The sequence below is a fragment of the Cyphomyrmex costatus genome, unplaced genomic scaffold, assembly GCF_001594065.2.
Source record: "Cyphomyrmex costatus isolate MS0001 unplaced genomic scaffold, Ccosl1.0 scaffold1231, whole genome shotgun sequence".
NCBI lineage: Eukaryota > Metazoa > Arthropoda > Insecta > Hymenoptera > Formicidae > Cyphomyrmex > Cyphomyrmex costatus.
Genome location: NW_017275209.1, coordinates 25,932 through 50,604, shown reverse-complemented (window position 1 = coordinate 50,604; position 24,673 = coordinate 25,932). Strand labels below are relative to the sequence as shown.

The window sequence follows — 24,673 nt, the reverse complement described above, 5'->3', positions numbered from 1 at the left end:
GCATACACTTTATGTATGTTTATTTTGTACTGGCACCTTTATTAATAATATATCAGTTACTTTTCATGGTAATATATTATTATTAGATAAAAAGGTTTAAATTTTTTAGTATCCTTTTTTGAACATGGCTTGTCTCACTATAATAAGACACTGATTTCAGAAATGCTTTTTATTAAAGAACGGAATGGCACAAAAATCAATGCACAAAAATACACGGAAAAACTATGAGCACGGAAAGACAATGCATACGATTGTTTGTTTGATTATGACCTTAATAATAATAAAAACGCTTTGACACTTTACGCAGCCAAAATTAGGTAAACCTTGACAAAAGGGGACCACCCTTCGATGACCTTGACCTTGACATATGTTGTCAAGGTCATGACCCTGAGTAACCTCCAACAAATTTTAGCTGTCACTCGCCCTTCGTTAGAAAGTTATAAACAAAAAAAGTTTTAAAAACGATGTATCATTTCTCCAAAGGGGCATACAACTTCACGGTTTCGACTTTCCACGCGAAGCGAGAACTATTTCACATCAACAAATGGATTGTGTTATGTCATTTTTGACAGTAGTAGTTAACACTGTACAACATAATAAAGCGGGTAAAAGTGCATAAAAAGAGAGGCCAAAGTTATGACCTTTGAGCCCTAAAAGTGACCTCAAACAAGTTTTAGCCGTCGCTCGTCCTTCGTTAAAAAGTTATTAACAATCATAGTTTTAAAATTAACGTATGCTATACATGTATGATATTAAGTACCATTCTACACCTTTCCCTGAAAAATAGTCGTTCTTGCACTTCTTCTTCTTCCTAGTTATTGGCTCCTGCCTCCTTACATTAAGCGGAAGCAATACGGCCAGGTCACGTCTTATAAATAGGTTGCAAGCCTTAGGGATGCAGTATTGCTTGAATTGTGGTGGGCGCCTGGAGACGGAAACGTCGTCTCGGATAACGCAATCTAAGAAGGTTGTGTTTCTCACGGGGAGGATAAACGACAAACGACGTTTGTCGCTGGGATGGGGAGGGGATGTCCATGCTGTGTATCGACGCATGCGCGCCGATACGAAGTCCGTGAAAGAGCGCCGCGAAAATTTGAATTATAGAGAATGATCACAAGCATGGGTAAAAGCAACAAATAGACGGATAATTTTAGAGGAAGGTGCATTAAGTGCTAGAATAATAGAGGAGTAAGGATCTTGAATAGGTTCTGAGATGAGGTCACGTAAGGCATTCCTAAGAGGAGCAGCATGAGCATCAGTGAGCGGGCAATGAAAAACAAAATGCACAAGGTCCTGGATAGATGCATCGCAAGGACAGGAAGGGTCCTCAATTAAATTTTTCCGGAAAAGACTGAAGTTAAGGTTGTAGTGATTACTTCTTAGGCGATTGAAGGTGGTGATCATGACGCGGGAGAGCCGAGATCCGTAAAACCAAGGATTCTTGCTATCCTTGTTGTAGCAGTTCTCGAAAAAGTAGCAACCCTTATGAGAGGATGAATTCTTCAGGTAGAGATCAAAATTACGGTCCAGCTGTCTTTTAGGTATGGTGAATATATCCGAGTACGGAAGCTTGAAGTTAGAGTCAATACCTTCTTTGATGGCTCTTTTGGCAAGTTGATCCGCAATTTCATTTCCTTCTATGCCACAGTGAGACAGGATCCAGATAAAAGTAATAAAAGTGTTGTTAAATTTTGCTTCTTCAATGAGGGCTCTAATGTAGAAAATAATGCAGTTGTTTTGTCGGAGTAACCCTTCAACGTGTCAAGAACGCTTTTAGAATCAGATACGATAACAGCCCGTTCTATGTTGTTATGAAGAACGAATAAAAGGGCATTATATATGGCCCATGCCTCAGCGGTGAAAATCGTGGCGTACGAAGAGAGCTTACACATGTAGGTCAAATCCATCTGTGGTGAATAAATCGCAGAGCCAACGTATATGGGGCATTTCGCATGAAGTGATCCACCCTGAAAAATGAAAATTTTTCAATCCTCTTGAAATTTTTATAATCGATAGTCCTACTGATACTGAAGCTTCAGTAAAAATTTTAAGACTCCAGTTCACACGGTTGCTTAGTAGTAGGGGTTCAAATTTTCGCCGTGTTGAACATGGTGATTAATTTGCAAGTCTGTATCTTCTCGAGAAATAAACGAATTTTAAAAAGTAAGGGGTGATTTTGAAAGCATTTTTCGCATACTTTAAGAATATGTCATTTATATTTAATGAAATTGATAAATTTATCAAAATTTTGTAACGATGCATCCCCCATCGTTTTGGCTAACACCACCCAGCCGAACGCCGCTGCATCGCTGATTGCGATGCAGTGATGAGGGCGCATAGCGCCCGATAAAATAGCAAACATAATTCGCAGGTACAAAGCGGCAGTAACGGCCGCGTAACACCGAGCACCGCCGATCGAGACCGAAGTAGAGCGATCGCCGCGGATTCCCACTTCTTGGGACTCAGACCCGAACACCGCAAAGCACGGGAAAACGCGAGCGAAAACGGAAAACCACGAACGCGGCATTTTCGTTCGTATAAAAATGCCGCGTTACGAGAAAAGAGGTGATTCCTGTCCCGACCTGCTCCAGACAACGAATCCCGAAATCCTAGAAAGCCTACACGACACCGAGAAAACGGGCCAGAGCGTACTCTAGCTCCGTCGAGAGTTCTCGACAGGTCTCTAATCAGGCATCCTAGTGCACCGAACGGCAAGAACCGAGGGGCAGAGTGTGCTCTGCCTCTGCCGAGCGTTCTCGGCAGCCGTCTCGGTGCAACGTGCAACAACCACTGCATCACGCACTGCGATCGACCAGCAGTCGCCCGGGGTGGAGAGTTCTCCACCTCTGCCGAGCGTTCTCGGCCGCTGGTCATCGCCCGTCTTAGCGCATCTACGCGAATCCGCGATAACGCCCGAACAACCACGCGTCGCGCATTACAGACTGCCGTATTGACAGTTCTAAATATAAGCCAGGCACAGCTGATCAGCCTCGCTAGCCGAGACCGCGAGGAAGAAAAAGGGAGCATAGTGAGCCGTCCGTTTTTTGCTGCGACCCGTCATAATATCGTCTCGAGCAACACCGCTCACTCGCTCTCACTTGCTCCCTCGCATTCCTACCCGCGGCTCACGCTCTTACACTCACTGCTCGCAGTATCCACCGCGCCGATTGCGATTCACACACACGCACACACACACGCACACACCCGCTCTGCAGTGTCAAATAAACACCGCACCGACTGCGCTTCGTACACACACAACACACGCACGCACACACACACACACACACACACACGCACGCCGCTATACCTGACGATTGTCTCGGCGCTAAGCCGTTTCTTATATTTCGTTCCGGCAGAATATAAGCCATTTCGTCGAATTTAAATAAAGTGAATTGTTTGGTTATTATACGCACCTGTCTGAGACTTTACTTGCCTGACACTCTCCCACCGATCGAACCTCTTTCAAATCCTCGGACAAATATTCCGACGAGCTAACGCCGTGCAAATCGAAAGTTAGGTAGTTACAATTTTTCAAGATTAATGTTAAAAGTCTTTTTTTTTCAAAGATCGCGTATTTTGATTTTAATTTAAAAAATTTTATAAAATAGTACGACTCTTTCTGAACAAAAAAGTTTCTAATGTTCAAGATGGGTAGAGCAATAATTTTCGAGATATGACGCGTTTTACCGGTAAGCGGAGGCTCCGCGCAGCGTCGCCCCGCGTTTCGTCGCGCATTACGGCTCCCGGCTGCGTTCAGACCAATCGTCTGTTCGGCATTTCTCGCAAGTGAAGTTGCTCGCAAATTTGCAAAAGTTTCAGCAAAGATGAGCTGGAGAGTATGAGGAGGAATGTCGGATAGGTTGTCAAGGATATCTCGAGAGAGAGTGAGATAGGAAGTAGTAGTGACAGTAGAGGTAAAAGAATTAAGGTAAGAAGGAAGCGCAGAGGAAATATAAAGGAAATGCTTGTGAGACCACATGCGTTTAAAGACTGCTGGAAAATGATTACTGAGATAAGAAGATTGAGAGGAGTAGGGGAGAGAGTCGCACAGTTGATGCATTTTGATAGTGACCGGATGGTCGCGCAGCGAAATTATTTTAAGGAAGTACTTGGCAGCTAGTAGCTCAAATCTGTGTTTGAGAAGTGGAATCATAGTTTCTGCGTGAATAACATTTATCGGAGTAGAAATACGATATCCACAAGCAAGACGAATAGCCTGGTTTTGAATTCGCTGTAATTTCGTAGTTAGCTGATTGTTCTTAAGAGAAAAGATCATAGAAGAGTACTCAAATGATGCGCGAATCAGAGCTTTATCAATGTTAAGGAGAATAGAGGTGAGCGCCCCACCATGTTCCCCTCAACGATGACAAAACAGAGTTGACACGTTTGCCTTTGGAAATAACATATTCCATATGTTTGGATCCCGAGAGTTTCGGATCCAGATAGACCCCCAGAAATCTCACGCAACGCAAAGGGTAAATGGTGGTCTCTTGGAGGGTGATGCTGATGTTATCAAGACAAGGTTTTCGTTTTTTTAGTAAAGACCATTAATTGAGTTTTGTTTGAGGAGATTTCAAGGCCTTTATCGCTTAAATATTGCTGAAGGCTGTTCAAGGAGTTCTTAATAGAAATAAGTGAATCAGTTAGATTTAAGTTAGAGAAATAAATAACAATGTCATCAGCATATTATAGGAGAGAAGTATCTTTATAAAGATGGTCATTTATTTCTCTGAGATATATGTTAAAGAGAGTCGGACTGAGAACTGAGCCTTGGAGAGTGCCCTTGCGAGATACGTAAATGGGGAGAGAGAGAGCCTTGAATGATAAATTGAATATTGCATGTTGAGATAAGATTTTTAATAAAGTTGATAAAGAAAGGGGGAAGCCAAAGAAATGAGATCCTGAATTAGAATATGCGGAAGAACATTGTCAAAAGCTGATTTAATGATCTATAAAGACCGCAATAGTATCGTGTTTTTTGATGAAAGAGGTATGAACATGAGCAGTAAAGGAAATCAAGTTGTCTTGGCAAGATCTAAATTTACGGAATCCAAACTGATTATCCGGAAAGACAAAAGGGAGAGGGGAGGAGGGGGATTCAGATAGCCAACAAAGTCGATTGAGGATCATACGTTCAAAGATTTTGAGGACACAGGAGGTAAGAGAAATTGGTCGAAATCCTTTGCCGTGGGGTTTTGGGATGAGGTGAACTATTGAGTGATGCCATTGGGGAGGAAAGGAGGAAGATGAATAGAATAGATTGAATATAGAAACTTATAAACAAATAAAAATGTAATTACAAAAACAACGCTTGTTATGTTTTAAAAACAACGAAAATAATGATATTAAATTACGGTATTAAAACAAACCAACAAATTAAATGATGACAATTTTTATTAAAATATTCTATAATTAAAAATGAGAAACGTTTCAACTTATACATAAGTCCTCTTCAGTCTCCTTTATAAATGATACATGACAAAATAAAACGCAACGATAAACGAAGTACGGTTAATCATTCAAACTATCCATCGAGTCAGCAAGTAAAATATGAAAATTGTTTCTCAAGCCGAACAAAGAAAATTATCCGCATCGTAATTCTGAATCAACATTATTGTATATTAGGAAACAACTTGAAAATTATAGATCAAATTGAAACTATTAAACTTACGTCAAATTAGATGCTATGTATAATTTTCATCCTTCAAGTGAAACAATGTAAGTGGAAAAATGGTCTGACTGAACGACAGTTATCACAAGAATAAAAGAAAACAAACCTCTATGTTTGACATATCATATAATGTATATATGGTATATTATTCTGAGGGTAATGACCTAAACAAATGATCATAAGTTTTGTCTAATTTTTCCGTATCTTTTTGTGCGTTAATTCTATTTTTCTGTTCTTTGATGAATAGCATCTACATAACATCATTTCAAAAAGCTTAACTTATGATAGTAAATATATTAAAAACAGTTTCGATTTATTTAAAAAAATTGGAGGGCAAACAGATTAATGATTCAGACGTATTGATTTCCTTAGATGTTGTTTCGATGTTCATCTAATATTCCTCTGGATCTTGCTATTGATAGTATAAAGAAAAGATGGCAAACAATCATGGCTAACACTAAGATTCCTTTAGAAGAAAATTTATCAAAACTATCAATTTTATTTTTGATTCGACATACTTTGTTTTTAATAACAAAATATACAAACAAGTATGGAACTCCTATGGGGTCACCATTATCTCTCATCATAGCTCATATTGTCATGCAGGACTTAGAGGAAAAAGCGTTAAATATTTTGCAACTAAACGATTTGTTTTATTTTCGATACGTGGACGATATTATCATGACGGTACATAAAGATTCAATTTACACAGTTTTAGAAGTATTTAATAGCATACATAATAGATTGCAATTTACATTCGAAATAGAAAACAACAGATCTTTAAACTATTTAGATTTAAACATTAACATTGACAACATTTTAAAAATAAATTGGTATCATAAAGATACCTTCTCTGGAAGATGTCTATCATTTTTTTTCAAATCATCCTTTATCACATAAAATAGGTGTTATTTATGGCATGGTTGATAGAGCATTATTACTGTCTAATCCAGAATTTCATATTAAAAACATTGAGTTTTGTATCACAACATTATTAAATAACAATTATCCCTTACATCTTATATTCAGTAAAATACAAAAAAGAATTGATCATTTATTAAATTATAAATTACATACATCACACAATAAAAATCAAATTACACATTGTGAACCTCTTAATAAGAAACTTTTTATATTACCTTATATTCAGAAAGTTACAAATTCTATTACTGGTAGCTTAAACAAAGATGTATTCACCATAGGAATTAGAAGCATCAATAAATTTAATAAAATTATTGAAGTTCATAAAGATAGCACAGAAAAGATACAAAAGAATAATGTAGTTTACAAAGTAGATCATTGCGTAATCATTGCGATGCGTCATATGTAGGACAGACGAAAAGGAAATTGATCACGAGAATAAAAGAACATAAATATAATATTAAAAGAAATCCAGCAAGACTTTCAGTTTTATCGGAACATTGCAATCAATTTGGGCATACCTTTGATTGAAATAATATACGTATTATGGACATTAGGGTGGCCCAAAAATACATAGGAAAATAAATTTTTTAGAATTTTCATGCTGCCGCCCCCCAGAATTGAAAAAGATGTAAAAAAAAGAGACCCGTATTTTTTTTTTTTTTTTAATCGGTTGATATTTAATGGTGCCGCCGAGCCTCTGAAGTTTCCCATGTATTCTATATGGGAAAAAAACACATTTTCGTAGATTTGATAAAAAAAATCATTAGAAATGTCTGTTTTTTTATGTGCAAACAATATTTCTCTTGAGAAATGTTGAAAATATGAGATTCTAACAAATATTTATTTAAAAAATTACGTTAACTATGTTTTATAGGACCGCAAAAAATGAAATACTTGCAGAAAAAGGACTTTTATATTTAAAAGTATTTCTATCAATTTTATGTTTAGTTTAAGTATTATTTAAAAATATACGTTGAGGAATAATAAACGTTTGTTACATTTCATTATTGCAATTAATTTATTACAATTCTACAATTCTAGAAATATTACACATATCACTCTATAAACTTAAGTTAAGATAGTTCTCTAGTAAATATACTTATAAAAACATTTTTTTAAACCAAATTTTCAAATTGTTTCCTATACGTTAACGCAAACGTTATTCTGACGAGTAAAATTTAAAAAATTCATAGGTATATAAAATTTAATATTGTTCTTGAATATTGCCTTCTATCGAACAATAGATTAATTAATTGATGAGAATTAATATCTGCTTTGTTTTTTTTTTTTATAAGAGTAATTTATAATAAATGAGAAAAAATTACGATAAATGAGAAAAAAATTTTTTTTTAATATTCACTTCTTTTTTACAATTCTCAATTTTCTTAGATTCAGATTTATTTCTACTTTAATATTATAATTTAAGAATTTAATATGTCTTTCAACATATTATTAAGATCCATTTTTAGATGCTAAATGCATCAAAAAATAATTGTGATATTACTACGGTAGTTGATTAGAGTTGGGTTTTAAGTTCGACGAACGTTCGGCGCGCAATGGGGGGGTAACTACTTACGTAGTATATAATATTCACATCTTAACATATCTTATATATCGTACCAATAACAGCTGAAAGGACTCTCTATTAGCCTTATTATTCTTGTTATATGAAACTTTCGAAGAGTCTTCTTTAATTGATTTGTTTTTTTAATATTTTATTCTATTAATATTTAACTAAATATAATATTTTATAAAATTCACACTGTATTGGATCCGCTATTGGAAAAATTTTAGAAACTGACATCAGATTCGTAATCAGTGACCCAGAAAAACCTCCCTATAACAAGTTTCAAATGAATCTGAGCAGTTTTTGAAAAATTCTTCCGCCATATTCGATTCGCCATTTTGAATTTTGGAAAACTGATATCGGATTCGAAATCAGCGACCTCGAAAACTCCTGAGTAACAAGTTTAAAATAAATTCAGAAAAAAACTGCGAATTTATAGCTCAGTTATGAAAGAATAAATAAATGTAACAACAATAATTTGTTTAAACAATTATAAAATACAAGAAATCATTAGTAACAATTCATTTGTCGGTAAAAAAAGAAAAATCTATGTGCGAGAATTAGCGAGAAAATTACTAGAAATACTTTTAAACATAAAAGTGCGATTTTTGCATGCGTTTTGTTCTCTGCGGCACTGTAAAACATAGTTAACATAATTTTTTGTAATAAATAATTGCCAGAATCTCATATTTTGAACATTTCTCAAGAGAAATATCATTTGCAGATTAAAAAACCAGACATTTTTAACAATTTTTTATCGAATCTACGAAAATGTGTTTTTTTTCCCATATAGAATACATGGGAAACTTCAGAGGCTCGGCGGCACCATTAAATATCAACCGATTAAAAAAAAAAAATACGGGTCTCTTTTTTTTGCATCTTTTACAATTCTGGGGGGCGGCCGCGTAAAAATTTTTTTTGAGCCACCCTAATATATACATTATATGATATGTCAAACATAGAGGTTTGTTTTCTTTTATTCTTGTGATAACTGTCGTTCAGTCAGACCATTTTTCCACTTTCATTGTTTCACTTGAAGGATGAAAATTATACATAGCATCTAATTTGCCGTAAGTTTAATAGTTTCAATTTGATCTATAATTTTCAAGTTGTTTCCTAATATACAATAATGTTGATTCAGAATTGCGATGCGGATAATTTTCTTTGTTCGGCTTGAGAAACAATTTTCATATTTTACTTGCTGACTCAATGGACTATAGTTTGAATGATTAACCGTACTTCGTTTATCGTTGCGTTTTATTTTGTCATGTATCATTTATAAAGGAGACTGAAGAAGACTTATGTATAAGTTGAAACGTTTCTCATTTTTAATTATAGAATATTTTAATAAAAATTGTCATCATTTAATTTGTTGGCTTGTTTTAATACCGTAATTTAATATCATTATTTTCGTTGAATACAGAAAGTAGACAGGAGAGAAGGTTGGTGGGAAGAAGTTTCAAAAGACGATATTCGACTCGATCCAAACCAGGACTAGAGGATGTCTTGACCGAGTTTAATGCAGCCTCAATCTCGTTCAAGGAGAAGGGAAGATCCAACCAGGCAAGAGAGTTAGTGTTAGAATTATTAGAGTAGTCAGGTATGATTGGAGTAAGGGGGGAACAGGAGGAGGGACATAATTGATGAATAGCGTCTTGCAGAAGGATTTGAGAAGATTCTTTATTCTTTATTTGATGAGTCAGAGCCATCAGGGACAAGTCGGCGATCTTTAAAGCGTTTAAGCATTTTCCATAATTCAGCGGAGGAGGTGAGAGCATCAAGCTTCTCACAAAACTCCCTCCATCCCTTACGTTTAGCGCGATGTAGAAATTTACGTGTATTACGAACAGTGGCTTTATAGATATCATAGTTATCCGAGGTAGGATGCCTTTTAAAATTTTTAAGAGAAATAGAGCGTTCTCTGATAGCCTCATCGCATTCCGGGGTCCACCAGGGAGCCGGGGAGGGGGGGGGGAGATCGCAAGGATCGCCCCTTTGAATTAACAAAAAAATTTTTAGATTTATTTTTGGAATGATTAGTATCCCTTATGCATGACATGATGCCCTGAATAAACGCCTGATACCCTTCCTCAGAGGAGATAGATTGAGAGGCGGAGCGGGAATCCTCAGAGATAGCAAGAGCAGTGTCTTCCAATATATCCGCCACACATCTCCATTGCATATTCGAAAGACGAATTCTATTCGAGAAGAAGTTAACAGATTTAATTTTTTCGTTAACTGAGAGAGAAATAGGAAAATGATCACTGCCATAAGTCCGAACCAATAGAAAAGGTCCGAATCAATAGAAAAGAGACAGAGAGGGGAGAGATCCGAGGAGGAGAAGGCAAGGTCGATCGTGGAGGAAGATTTAGAAGGGTGAGGGATAAAAGTGGGAGAGGAATTTGGATTATGACAGAACAAATTAAGGGACTCCGCAAGCTCGCAAAGGGCGAAACCCGCTGAGTTATTCTTGTGTGAGCCCCAAAGTGAGTGATGCGCATTAAAGTCGCCTATTAAAATAAGAGAAGGAAATCGAGTTAAAAATTGAAGAAGTAAGTTAAAAGTATCTTTTTGTAGAGGGAGATTAGGATGGCGATAGGCACCAATAATCGAGAAATAAGAATTGCCAGAATATAGCTTAATAGCGAGGAGTCTATGTACGGATGAAAGTATAACGGTAACGGATCTATGATCGAATAGAGAATAGTTTGTCTGATGAGAATGAGGAGACCCCTGGTGTCACAAGAGGATGAATCATGTCGTATACAGTCAAAACCGCGAATCGAAAAGGAGTGTCGAGGGCTTAGACAAGTCTCAGCTAGAATTAGTATATCCAGATTTTGAACCATGGTTTCAATTTCAGGTTTTTTTGAGAATGCTCCGCGACAGTTCCAAAAGGCAATTCTAAAGGGATGGTATTGAGAGGAATTGTTATTGCTATCTATAGAGCAGAGAGGCATATTATCATAAAGTTTTTTGGCAAGATCCACAAGGATTTCTTGAATGTGCTGAAGGTCTTGATAAACGAGATTGCCTTGTTCGGGACAATTATTGTTCACAAGTTTCATAACGAGACTCGAAATCAGTCCAAATAGATTCAAAAATTCAGATTGAGAAAGTCCCAAATTAGGAGGATTTGGGTTAGAGGGGGGCGGTTGAGACGAAGAAGGAAAGGAAGGAGGGGGAAAGAGGAGAGATAACCAAGAGAGGGGGAGAGTTGAGAGGAGAGGGGGGGTAAAGGTCACGAGACACATTAGACCATCTACCATTGGGAACCATAAGGCAAGCATTGTGAGCACTACGAAGATCTTGGTACGAGTGTCCATTTTTAGAAGATGATCGAGGCTGAGGAAAATTATTGGTTCTGGCTTTCAGAGGTTGGGTACTACTTTGATGAAGGAAGGAAGAACGTACCTAGTCACTATAAGAAGGATAAAATTCATGAGAAGAGGAAGCACCGAACTCAGGAATGTTATCTAGGATGTCGTAGGGATTAATGTCATAAAAATTCTGTGTGGAAGGAGGAGAAGAGGATCCATATCGATAGGCATGAGAGGGGAGCGAGGAGAACGGGAGGGGGGAGGTAAGAGGGGAAACTCATTCAAATGAGGGATGGGGGATGAAGAGAAGGAGAAGGAAGGTGAGAGATTGGAGATACCAAGCTTAGAGCGTGCCTTAGCATACGAAACATTCTCAAGTGCAGCATATTTATATACTTGTCTTTGTCTGACATATAAAGGGAATTGTGTGGAAGAGGGAAAGTGCTCGAGTCCACAATTGCAACATTTAGGGGGGAGATTAAGTCGAGGACATTCCTCCGAGTCTTCATGTCTGTTCTGACCACATCTCGAACACCGCGCAGACCCCTTACAATTCGCGCTAATATACCCGAAGCGAAAGCAGTTGAAACACATTAATACTCTTGGAATATAGGGAAGAACAGGAAAGGAGACGTGCAAGTAAGTGATGGCACGTGGGAGAAATTGACCTTGAAATTTCATAAGGACAGATAGAGATGGGAGAAGCTCATCCTTACCCTCCTTCTTCACTCTATGCTGAAGTCGTCTTGCTGAAAGAATTTTGGCTTGCGATGAGAATTCATTGAGAATTGTATCTTCAGAAATGTCCATCGGTATATTCTTGACGACACCAGCTCTTATGACTCTAAAAGCAGGAATATTGGCTTTATGCGATTTAAGCGAATCTAGTTGTACAATACTATTAGCTTTTTCATAATTATTAAGAAATACTGAAACCTTGTTACGTCCTATGGATTTTACTTCTGTTATGCTGTTACCGACGTATTTACCAATGATTCGGCTAACCATAATAGGATTTATACGAATGCCATCATTGTCTGTTTCTTTTTGTATGACTACCATATATGGAGGCAAATCTTTAGGTAAGTATTTACATACCGGTGAAGAGGATTGTCGATCCTGAGAGCCGTTTGTTATTTTGGTCGGGGGATCCCCCAGTTCCTTCTCAGAGACACGCTTGCGCTTAGTCCGAACTGCAGGCAGGCTATCTTCCGTAGCCTCGGACGCGAGATTTATTTTGGACGGATGAATAGGATCGAAAGACTCGCTAGGATGGGCTTCATCCTCACTCATAGTTATATCAGAAATATACTCTTGTTCTACATCTTGTTCTCCCACAAGGACGAGGGAAGAACCGGGACTTAACGAGATTTTCTAGAGCAGTCTTCATCGGAATCGAAGAGGTTATGCTATCTTGTTTCATGCTAAAATTTTTATTGTCGCACTGATTAGTACTCCCAGTGGGAAGTTTACCTTTGTTTTTCTTGCGGGTCATTATTGAAAAACCGTTGTCTGTAGAAAATTCAAAATGGCGTGGCGTCGATGAGTCCATTGTACGAGAAGGAGATTTTCTCGGTTTACTCGAAACGACACTGACTCTTTCCAAGAAAGAGTTGAGGTCTTTTAGAGGTACATAACTGCTGAGATTTTTGCTGCACACATTATGATTCCCTCCCGGCTCGAGGGTGCCCTGGTCCACGGGCAAGCCCATCGACATGACACCACCGCAGGAAACGGGAGAAAAGATAGACAGGAAAAAGGGGGAATCAGCAACAAGACAACGAAAAAGGAACAAGGAAGAAGGTAAAGGAATAGGTAAGGACGCAAAGCGTCTAACGTGCGATGAAAATACGCAAAGCGAAAGCCAAGAACGAGATAATAGGCAAGCACGCCGCAGGCACACGTCCGAACCACTCAAAGTCTCGCGCGCAAATCCCCTGTCGTTCTGGCACGACTAACGTTCAGAAACGTTAAACTTTCCACGCGAAGTAACTTTCACCTCCCTCCCCCCCTGCCAAGGGACACACGACTTCCATGATTGTACTGTTGCTATGATTGTACTGTTGAAGGAGACCTTTATCGACGGGACGGGTGCGGGAGGGGGGCACGTCGTAGGTCCGCCTAGAGATCCTATATGGAGAGATGGGCCAATGTCCGGCATGATGTTGTGAAACCGGAAATCACGTGATCTTGAAAATGCGCGCCAATATATCAACACCAATTTCGAAACATCACGTAACACTACTTGTTTATTATAACTTTGTTAACTCAAATTGTGGATAATACAAACAAAATAGACAAAAACATGCAAAACGTATTAAATTCGAATAAAAAAGTTGCTTTCCATTTACACACAGTGATACGAAATCTGAAGTGATATTTTATATTTAAACAATGACTTTACTACTTATTTATTTGGTGAAAACTTATCGCATAATAACACAGATTTCTAACCTCATATTAGTCATATTTAATGTGAGTTAACAAGACTTGATAAATCATACGATCTCGAGTTTGTGCAGATTGTTGGCAAAAAATCAATTGAATTGCCAGAATGAAAAAAAATAACAAATGTATGTATTTATAAATATAAAATGTATGTATGTATTTATAAATGAATTTTTATGTATATATATATATTTTCCAAAAGTTCTAGTGATATATTTTTGATGATTTTAAACTTACTGTAAAAGAGACTCGTCTAAGTTAATTTTTATCTCTGACAATACTTCTTATAATCATAAGCAGACTACGCTTCTCTCACTCTCACATTCGCTTCTTTCACTCTCACATCCGGCACTTTCACAACATCATGGCAGAGCCAATCACGGATCAATCGGCATTGGTCCATTTCTCCATATAGGATCTCTAGGTCCGTCCCCTTGCACCCCCGTGTGTGCGTGTATGCATGCGTGCGTGCATGCGTGCGTATGTGTGCGTGCGCGCGTATGTGATGTATTTTTGTATGATTGTATCTTTACCATGACCCAGTTTACACCCAGCCGTCCAATCCCGATTCACTTTGATGTGAACTGAAATTTCTTGGGTGTAAACGGATTAGTTTCGACTGATTTCAATCCTCTTTTCTTAACGGAGTAGAGCGAATCCAGTGTAAATATTCCATAAATCCACTTCACTTCGAAGTCAATCGGGATTGAACGGCTGGGTGTAAACTAGGTCCATGATTGTATTTAAAATTCGACACTCGGGGGGCGAAATCTACTGCATTCATGCAAACACTGTACAACGTAAAACGATTTGGTAGAACACACACACACGGGCCTGTGGCCCGCCCCCCTCCCGCACCCGCCCCATTGGTAGAGGTCTCCCCCAACAATACAGTCGTAGCAACAGTACAATGATGAAAGTCGTGTGCCCCTTGGCAGGAGGGGGAGGAGGGTGAAAGTAACTTCGCGTTGAAAGTTTAACGTTTCTGAACAGAGAAAGGTATAAAATAATACTTGATATCATACGTGTATAGCAGAAATAAAACGTTTATTTTAAAACTATGGTTAATAACTTTGTAACGAAGGACGAGCGACGGCTAAAACTTGTTGGAGGTCACTCAGGATCATGATCTTGACAACATATATCAAGATCAAGGTCATCGGAAGGTGGTCCCCTTTTGTCAAGGTTTACCAAAATTTAAATAATTTCATTACATAATAATAATATGAGCCTAAGAAGAAAAACTGTTCAAAACTACCCCCCTCTCCTGTGGGTGGGTGAAGTACAAAAAATATTGTATTAGAACCGTATCTTTAGAAGCTCTATAACGAAGTAAATGCACAAAATTATGTAGAAATGTAACTTTTTTCTTCTTTGATTTTCAATTCTGCCAATCGATGTCTAGGTTAATGCGAATATTTAAATTAATCATTATCGAAACACTGTTACATTTTGCACTTTGTGAACCAAATGACAAACAACATATTTGATAACTATGATGGTTATTTGATAGGCTGCTTTTAATCTAAATCATTTTTATAACTTTTACTTCAACTATTTATTTCATCCATCGGAAGTTTTTTGAGAGCAGGCCGCCATGTTCTTTTTTGAGTCATTAACAAATTAATACTATGAAATTACAAGTAATTATTTTTTAAAAAACAAAATAATAGATAACGACCGTTACGAGCAATTATAAGTTGTAATTAATCATAAACAATTATACAATCAAAAGATCAAAAATTAATATAATCTCTAAAATAACATTGTATGATACATCGATAAAAATTCCAATAACAAACGTTTCAGCTTCACAGAGCCTTCATCAGTGTAGAACCATAATATATAATCGTTATTTTTTGATTATTTTTTATTGGTACGATCTAGTATAAATTTCAAATCAAATCTCAATAACCGACTTTTATATTTTGTGCACTAAGAATAACATATTGCAGTTATTTTCTAGAAAACTATAATATGCAAATAGTAATATGTTTTACTTATATGTATGTTTACTTATATGTATGTTCATTTTGAATTTGCACCTTGAATAATCTATCAGTTACTCTTCGTGGTAACATATTATTAAACATAGAAAATATACTTTATGTATGTTCACTTTGAACTGGCACATTTAATATCAGATACTTTTCGTGATAATACATTATATTAGATAATATCATTTAAAGTGTTAAAGGTTTAAATTTTTGAGGTGTTATTATCACATAATTATTTAATTTTTAAAGATATAAATATTATTATTAATCATTTAGAGTTTTAAAGGTTTAAATTTTTGGAGATCTTTTTTTGATTAGATAAACATTTAAAGATTTAAAGATTAAAGGTCTGAATTTTTGAGAGGATTCTTTTTTGAACATGGCTTAATCTTTTCATTTTTTCTTATATCGCGAAATATCTATCGCTCTTAGCGGTTGATATCTGGTCGGAACGATGCACTGCGGGGTGCATCGTTACAAATTGTCATATGGATCTATAAGATTCACGATACTTAAAAAAAAATACAAATGGAATGCACTGAATACGTTACAATATTACAAGACAACAATACAACAGAGATACTAAAGCATGTTCTAGAAATCGCTGAAACGCGATTTCCTAACTTTTGTCATAAGACCAAAATAAGGGAAAAACTTATAAATCTTCTTACAGAGACAATTCCTAAATTTTATTGTATTGATATACAAAATGAAATGCTTCGTTATTTCGCGCAGCAATTTATATCAGAATGGTGCAATATCATTAATAAAATATTCCGAACTATACACGATGACTTTAGTACAAACTATATGTATTTTCAAGCACATAGAATATCTGTAAAATATTGCAAAAATAAAAGTAAATAATTAAAATAACTTATAATAATAAAATAATAATTACTGTACAATATATAACTAAATATTTATATCTTTTTGTTACAAATCCAATACTGAATACATCATCAACACGAAAAAAAAACTATAACTGATTTATAGATATTCGAAAAATTAAAAATATAACTATTTTTCATTTTGTGTAAAATATATCTATTTTTTAGTCTCTGTACATTTTAATAATACGGAATTTTTTATAATAAAGATTAATAATTTCTTTTTTGAATCTGTTTTTTTAATTTCTTTATTTTTACATTTTAGGAAACCACTTCCATATAATATCGTGTGTGTGCGTATGTGCGTGCGTGCGTCGCAACAGAGAAAAGGCGATACTGTAACCTTTAATCTTTCTCGAAACTTACTAAATCAAAAAATACTTTATTATAGGATTTTAAAAAGTTCTTGACATCGGCTATTAAATTCTAAAATAAAATATAGGATTTAAAAAATCGTATGACCTTGGCAAAGCTACCCAAAATCACAAACTGATATGATCAATAAATAGATATTTTTAAACCCCACAACTTTGGTTTGTGAACATATTTTTGACTGGATCTTATCCTGCGGAGATAAAAAGGCTGGACGGATGGTCTGAGACACCCGGTATATATGTACTACATTGTAATGTATAATGTACATACACAATTATACAAAGAATTTTTCATTTCAATTGATGCAGTCGATTATTCTGAATATAAAACATTTCCAAGATAAACTTTTCATATAAAAGTTATGAAAAATAAGATAATCAAAGTTATAAAATTTTAAATGGCTCATTTCATAGTAATATTATAGTAATTTTGAATTTTTTCATTATATTCGTCTTCAACAAATATTTCAAAATATTACAATAAAATTCTTTCTTATAAAGTACTCTCCAAGGCCTTTACAGTATTTTCAACATCAGCACTATCTAAAATGTTCGATGGCTAAAACGTTTTGAATATTGTTCAAGGTCATAACCTTGACATTATTAATAATGTCAAAATCAAGAACATCAAGTTGTTCCTCTTATATTTATTTTTGCATAAAATTAAATGTACACACTAAAAGAAAAAATTAACTGTTGCAGCAATTCAGATGGTATTAGGTTAATCGAAAAGTTCCGTCCATCTAGTGGCGAGTATCTATAGCTGAAATTGTCGATAACTCTAATGTCTAAATCAAACTTAATTTTTTAGTTTTATCATCTGTCAATAAAATTCAGTATACGTTTGCATCAATAATAATGTTTCTTACTGCATCGAAGATGTCGAAATTTGAACCAAATAAACGTCATTTGCGCGAAGTGTTAATCTTTTGCTTCAAATGGAAGAAAACTGCAACTGAAGCTCATTAAATGCTTATAGAAGTTTATGGTGATAGTGCTCCGTCTGATAAAACATGCAGAGAATAATTTCGACATTTTTAGAGTGATAATTTTGACGTGGATGACAAAGAGCGTTTTGGACGGCCAACAGCATTTGAAAATAAAGAATTGCAGGCATTGGTGGATGAAGACTCATGTCTATCATGTAATGCAGAAGCATTAAATTGTGCTCAATCTGTTATTTCCGATCGTTTAAAAGCTTAGGAAAGGTCTACAGGGAAGGAAAATGGGTCCCATATGAATTGAAGTTAAGAGACATTAAAAGGCGAAAAATCACCTTCGAAATTCTGTTTGCTAGGTAACAAAGAAAGGGGTTTTTGCACCAAATTGTGACTGGCGATGAAAAGTGGATCTATTTCGATAAACCCAAACGCCGGAAAACCATCTGCGATCCAGCCAACCATCGACATCGACTCCAAAACGCAATATTCATACGAAGAAGGCCATGCTCTGTGCTTGGTGGGACCAAAAGGGCGTAATGTACCATGAGCTGTTGAAATCTGGTCAAACAGTCACAGGAGATCTTTACTGAGAACAGATAATCCTTTTGAGCCGAACATTGCGCGAAAAACGACCAGAATATGAGACAAGGGGACCTATTACGGTTTTTCGGTGAATTTAATCACTTTTCACATTTTCATATCACGTGACTTTGGTCACCCAATTACGGAATTGTTGAGTGAAAATGTGAGATAACTAGGCACTTCCAGTATAGTAATCTCACATTTTCACGAAACCAAACCAAACAAAACAGTTTGCAAGTCTTGAGTGAGGCGGACGATTCGCAGTCGGATTAAAGTTTAACTATATTAGTGAGGTTAGGCTTTTAGAGATGAACGTTACAGAAAAACAGAAAAAAATTTTATTAAATTATATGAGTATGAATGAAGATTATGCACGAAGCCGCCTACGATATAATAGCGGCAATAAAAAAGTATTAGTAAGTACTACACATTATCTGTCAATATATGTTAAAATATAAGATTTTATCAGTAATGTGGTAGTATTTTAGTTTTAGTAGATAAATGTATAATAATAAGTACATATAATAATACGCAAATTATTAATCTTGTTTACATTTTGTTTACATTCCCTATTACTCCTATATTCTTCTTGTTGCACAAGCACAAACATTAAATTATTCATTATATGAATAACAGAATAAGGTATTGCGTCTTTCTTTGTCACTCTTGCGTGATTTCACATTTTCACGGTGAAATTTTATGCCGAGCCCGCTCACACGAATAATTTCGTATTCTCACGAGGTGAAATTAACCGTAATTGGGTGAGTTTCTCACTTTCGTCATTTTCGCCCAATCCGAAAACCGTAATAGGCCCCAAGATGACATAAAGTGATTTTGCTTCATGACAACGCACGACCTCAAGTCATTAAGGCTGTTAAGGAAACATTGGAAGCACTTCGCTGAGAAGTGCTCCCTCATGCGGCTTATTCACTAGACTGTGCCCCTTTCGATTACCACTTGTTTCGGCACTCGCACTTGCTGAGAAACGCTTTAATTCTTATGAAGATGTCGAAAAATGGGTCTTTGACTGGATAGCTTCCAAGGATGAGTCATTCTTTTGCAGCGGAATTCGCTTTCTGCCCGAAAGATGAAAAAAAGTCATTGCTAACGATGGACAATATTTTGATTGATGTACTTTTTATTTTGTTTCTTAAATAAAATCATACTTCCTGCAAAAAAATAGGAACTTTCCGATTGACCTAATATAACATGGCATAAAATTTTTAATTGGCTGCAGAATTAAGCCAATTTTTGGTTGTATTAGTTTGCAATATCATTATTTGGATAGACTAATGCAACTAAAATTGGCTGTTGCAGTCAATTAAAAATTTTATACTATGTTTAATCAATTTTTTCTTTCAGTTCACGTACATACACAAATCTATTTAATTACATTTCAAAAGTTTTCACATAAAATACAAATAACTTCATAAAGAAATTTTCAAAGAACATTGTTAGCTGAATTCATAAAATATTACTTACTGGTTTTGGTCCCTCTCCTGGTATTCTTTCTTCATCCGCATCAGTGTCGCTAGCTGTTAATACTTGTTGCAATAATTGACCCTGCTCGTCTCGATTTCCATACATCAAATCTGACTCCTAAAAATATTGCAATCATAATTATATTTTATGTAAAAAAAATCATAGATAGTCATGTTTACTTTTTTCATTCTGATAAATTACTGAGCCTGACAAGCAAAAATGTTTCAGATAAACGTTTTCTTTTTTACGGTTCGGAGGAAAACAAATAATGATAAAATCAATTTTTCATTATTACGTAGTCATTTTCATTTTCAATATGTGAAACTTTCATCATGTAATTATAAAATTCAAGAAAATTTTATAATAAATACCGATGAGAATATGCAGTAAAGGTCAAACTGGATCTTGAATGCTTCTAATATTACATATTATATATAATTTTGTGTGAATTTATATACTATATGTAGATTCTTAAATGCGTGCCGAAATTTTTTCAGCCTTACAGCGCAAACTCTAATAAACTACCGCAGTACTATCACGAGGTAAATAGACCAATAATCTAACAATTTTGATGCTCACAACATTTTGGATCTTAATAATGTTGAATGACATATTAAGATCTATGACTGACAAATTAAAAACCTGTAAATAATTAATTTACATTGCGAAAAATATTACCTCAACTGGGAATCGAACCCGGACCTTTGATATTCCGTGCGAGCATACTAAGCGTTTAGACTACCAAGGACTTAGTAATATTCTTCAATCATATACGTACAAATAACTATTCTATTTACTAGTCTATTTTCAGGCGACATAAACAAACAATATCAAATTTTACTGGACCGTGAGAGTTTAAACTAATAAATAATGATGAGAACACGCCGTAATGATCAGGCTCGATCTTGGATGCTTCTAATATATGTATATAATTTTGTGTGAAATTTTATAATTATATAATTTTTATTTACATATAACGTGATTCTTCTAACTATTCTATAAATGAAAATGACAATTGTGTAATACAAAAGGACTGGTAAGAGTCAAATTAATAGAAATAATTTATCAAAAATTTCAAATAAAATAATGGAATACAACGATTTAATTGTAAACTTTACTTTAACATTACATGTTTCAGCTGTATGATTCAGCCCTCCTCAGATATATGTTCAACAATTGTATAACATAAAACTCACATATTATATTCTAAACCGCAAAATTAATGTATATTAGAAATGCTATTTTAATGATGCGATGGATATTCTGGACAAGATAAAATCATCCTCATTCAGCAAACGATTAAAAGCCCGATTGAAATAGAATTTCACCATGTTCTGATAGGAGAAAAAAATTTTTTTTGTAATAATAGGAAACAGGGCTACGAGCCACAAATTCGTTCTTAAGGAGATGGCTAAAATCGTCGTGTTTTATCACGATTCTATTTAAAGAGAAATATCCGAATTGTCTTTACGGGTTGCAAAATCCTTTCACAGAATAAAAGTACGCACGAAAAACTATATTGGAAATCCTAATTTCACTAGAAAATCGGAAAAAAAATTCACTTTTTCTGACACGTACAGCTGTCACTTGAGGTTAACATTCACTTAATATAAAAGTTTTAGAGATCACAGATTGAAAATAAGCGTCAGGCATCGGATTATTTGAACGAACAATATTGAGTTTGCGGAACCAAGATTAAATGCGCAGAAAAAATATTTCTCCTAAAATAGAAATCACATTATGCGAAGATTCAGAAAGTCAATAGAATTTGACAGAACCATAATTGCGTTTGAAGTAGTTGCGTCGTCTTGAGATAGATGGCGTTGTAGAGCATTAAATAAAACTATGCCAGAAACAATGAATTTTTTAATTTTTTTTCCAATTTTCTTGTGAATTCGTCTTTACCAAGATGTCTTTTCTTGCGTAATTTCGTTCTGTAAAAGGATTTTGCAATCCATAAAGTCAATTCGAATATTTTTCCTAAAACGTTTCGGGGGCTTGAAAACAAACGACCAGAGCGAGAGAGCCTGTGCTCTCGCTGTTTCGCTCGCTCCCCCTCCTCCCCAAAGCCTTCGTTCCCGTCGCCGTAACTGCTTGTCTCGCTAGCGACCAAGGATGCTTTCTCAGCAATCTCGGTGGCTCGGCGTGTATCAGTATTCACTTTGTACTGGCACCTTTATTAATAATATATCAGCAGGGAATGGAAAGTTACTTTTTAAAAATAACTAGTTACAGTTACTCGTTACCGAGTAAAAAATGTAACTAGTTACAGTTATCGCTTTTTAAAAGTAACTCGTTACAGTTACCGTTACTTGAAAAATAACTTTTCGTTACTTTTCCGTTACTTTTTTAAAATCAATTTAAAAATGTACTTTTGCATTTTTTTTATATGTAATACTGACAAATATATAGTTTTATTTAAAAAAAAAAAAACAATGTAGAATGGCTCAAATAATAAATTAAATAAAAGTAAAATGAGAAGGGTTACGAGTCAATAATGAAACAGTTTATTTCCGATAAGAACGACGATGACAATGTAATTAAATGTATAAATATATATTAGAACAATACATAGATAAAACAAGATAAAAACAAACGACGTTTCGACACTTATTGTCATCGTCTTTTAAACTGTTTCGCTTTTTGGTTCATAGCCCTTCTCATTTTACTATTATTTAATTTATTTTTTAATTTTTTTTAAACACAATTTTGTAATTCTAAAACCTGTAAAATATGCAGCAAACTGAAATATTTGTATGTCCTATGTATTACATAGAAGATAGAAGTGTAAAATAATTACTGAATCATAACGGCCGAATGTCTAAGGGCTTTCAAGTCTTATTGATAAGCGCTATAAATAGCATGTATCCAATCGAACCGTGTTCAATCGTGTGCAAAGTAACGACAAAAGTAACTGTAAATTTCGTTACCGTTACCCAAAAAATGTAACTCGTTACCGTTACAGTTACCAAAAAAAGAAAGTAACGCAGTTACCAGTAAAGTTACCAAAAAAGTAACTTGTAACTGTAACTTCGTTACAAGTAACGAGTTACTTCCATTCCCTGTATATCAGTTACTTTTCATGGTAATATAATATTATTATTAGATAAAAAGGTTTAAACGATAATATAAATTTTTTTTTAATGTGGTTTAATAATAAACAAAGGAATTAAAAATGAGCATATACCACGACGCTGGATAGATTTAACGAAAATATAATGTATTTCGTAGAATCTTAAAACGAAATTTTTATTATTATTAGTAAACGATTCGGTCTTTAATATGACCATCATCAGTAAACGAAGAAAAATTAATTTTAATATATTGTAAAGAATATTACTTAAGTATGGTGTTTTGTCCCAGCTTCCACTACTGGACTCGTTAGTAAGGCAATGTAGTGGAAGCCTACCTTATACGCCTGCAAGAGTTATTCAATCGAGATTCTATATAAAGCGCAATATATTAAATTATTCGCAATATATTAAATTAATTTTTCTTTGTTTACCGATGATGGTCATATTAAAGGTCGAATCGTTTACTAATAATAATAAAAATTTCGTTTTAATATATATCCTACGAAATACAATATAATTTTGCTAAATCTATCCAGCGTTCGTGGTATATGCTCATTTTTAATTCCTTTATTGTTTATTACTAAACCACATTAAAAACTTATATTATCGTTTGTATTTACACGAGCATTAACATGTGTCTTAGGCCACCATTTAGAGTTGCGTTTCAAAACCGATGATAGTTCGGTGCGCAATTTGGAGGGGATTTGAAAGATTTGCGTTTCAAGACCGACGATAGTTCGGCGTGCAAATTAAAAGAGGGGGATGGATATAATACATACATTACTATGGATAAAATATCCCCCCTCCTAAATATTTGCGCGCCGAAGGATTTTCGGTCTTGAAACGCAATTATAAATGCTAAATCTAATTTTTACTTAATGAATAGACTAACAATGTACTACCCGCGTTGTTACAGCCCGCGGTTTGAAAACAAATAATTGAAGAATTAAAGGACTCTTTTATATAACAATAATTAATACGTTAAAAATGGCGAATAAGAGTCAAATTACAATTTAAAATCTGAATCTAATAATTTATTCTAATATTCTATATTGCGAAGAATATCACGTAATTTTTACTACGTCGACCCGCCATCAGAGGTCTATCGATATTCGTAAATTCTCGCAAGTGCTGAGACACGCGTATATCTCTTTATATAGCATCTCGATTTAATAACTTACACCGGCGTCTAAGGTAGGCTTCCACTACAATGCCTTACTGACGAGTCCAGTAGTGGAAGCTGGGACGAAACGCCGTATTTGAGTAATATTCTTCGCAATATATTAAAATTAATTTTTCTTCGTTTACTGATAATGGTCATATTAAAGACCGAATCGTTTACTAATAATAATAAAAATTTCGTTTTAAGATTCTACGAAATACATTGTATTTTCGCTAAATCT

The 24,673-nt window shown here is 35.0% G+C and overlaps 1 protein-coding gene across 1 annotated transcript in view; it reads right to left on the bottom strand.

Moving 5' to 3' along the window:
* Positions 1-1,068: 1,068 nt before the first annotated feature.
* Positions 1,069-24,673, bottom strand: part of LOC108782333 (DNA excision repair protein haywire-like) — a 42,354-nt gene continuing 18,749 nt past the window's right edge. The window contains exons 12-13 of the mRNA XM_018550591.1: positions 20,197-20,313; positions 1,069-1,967 (exon numbers count right to left, since the gene is read on the bottom strand). Of these exons, the coding sequence (XP_018406093.1) occupies positions 1,638-1,967; positions 20,197-20,313 (447 nt within the window). The 3' untranslated portion in view covers positions 1,069-1,637. The remainder of the gene's footprint in view (positions 1,968-20,196; positions 20,314-24,673) is intronic.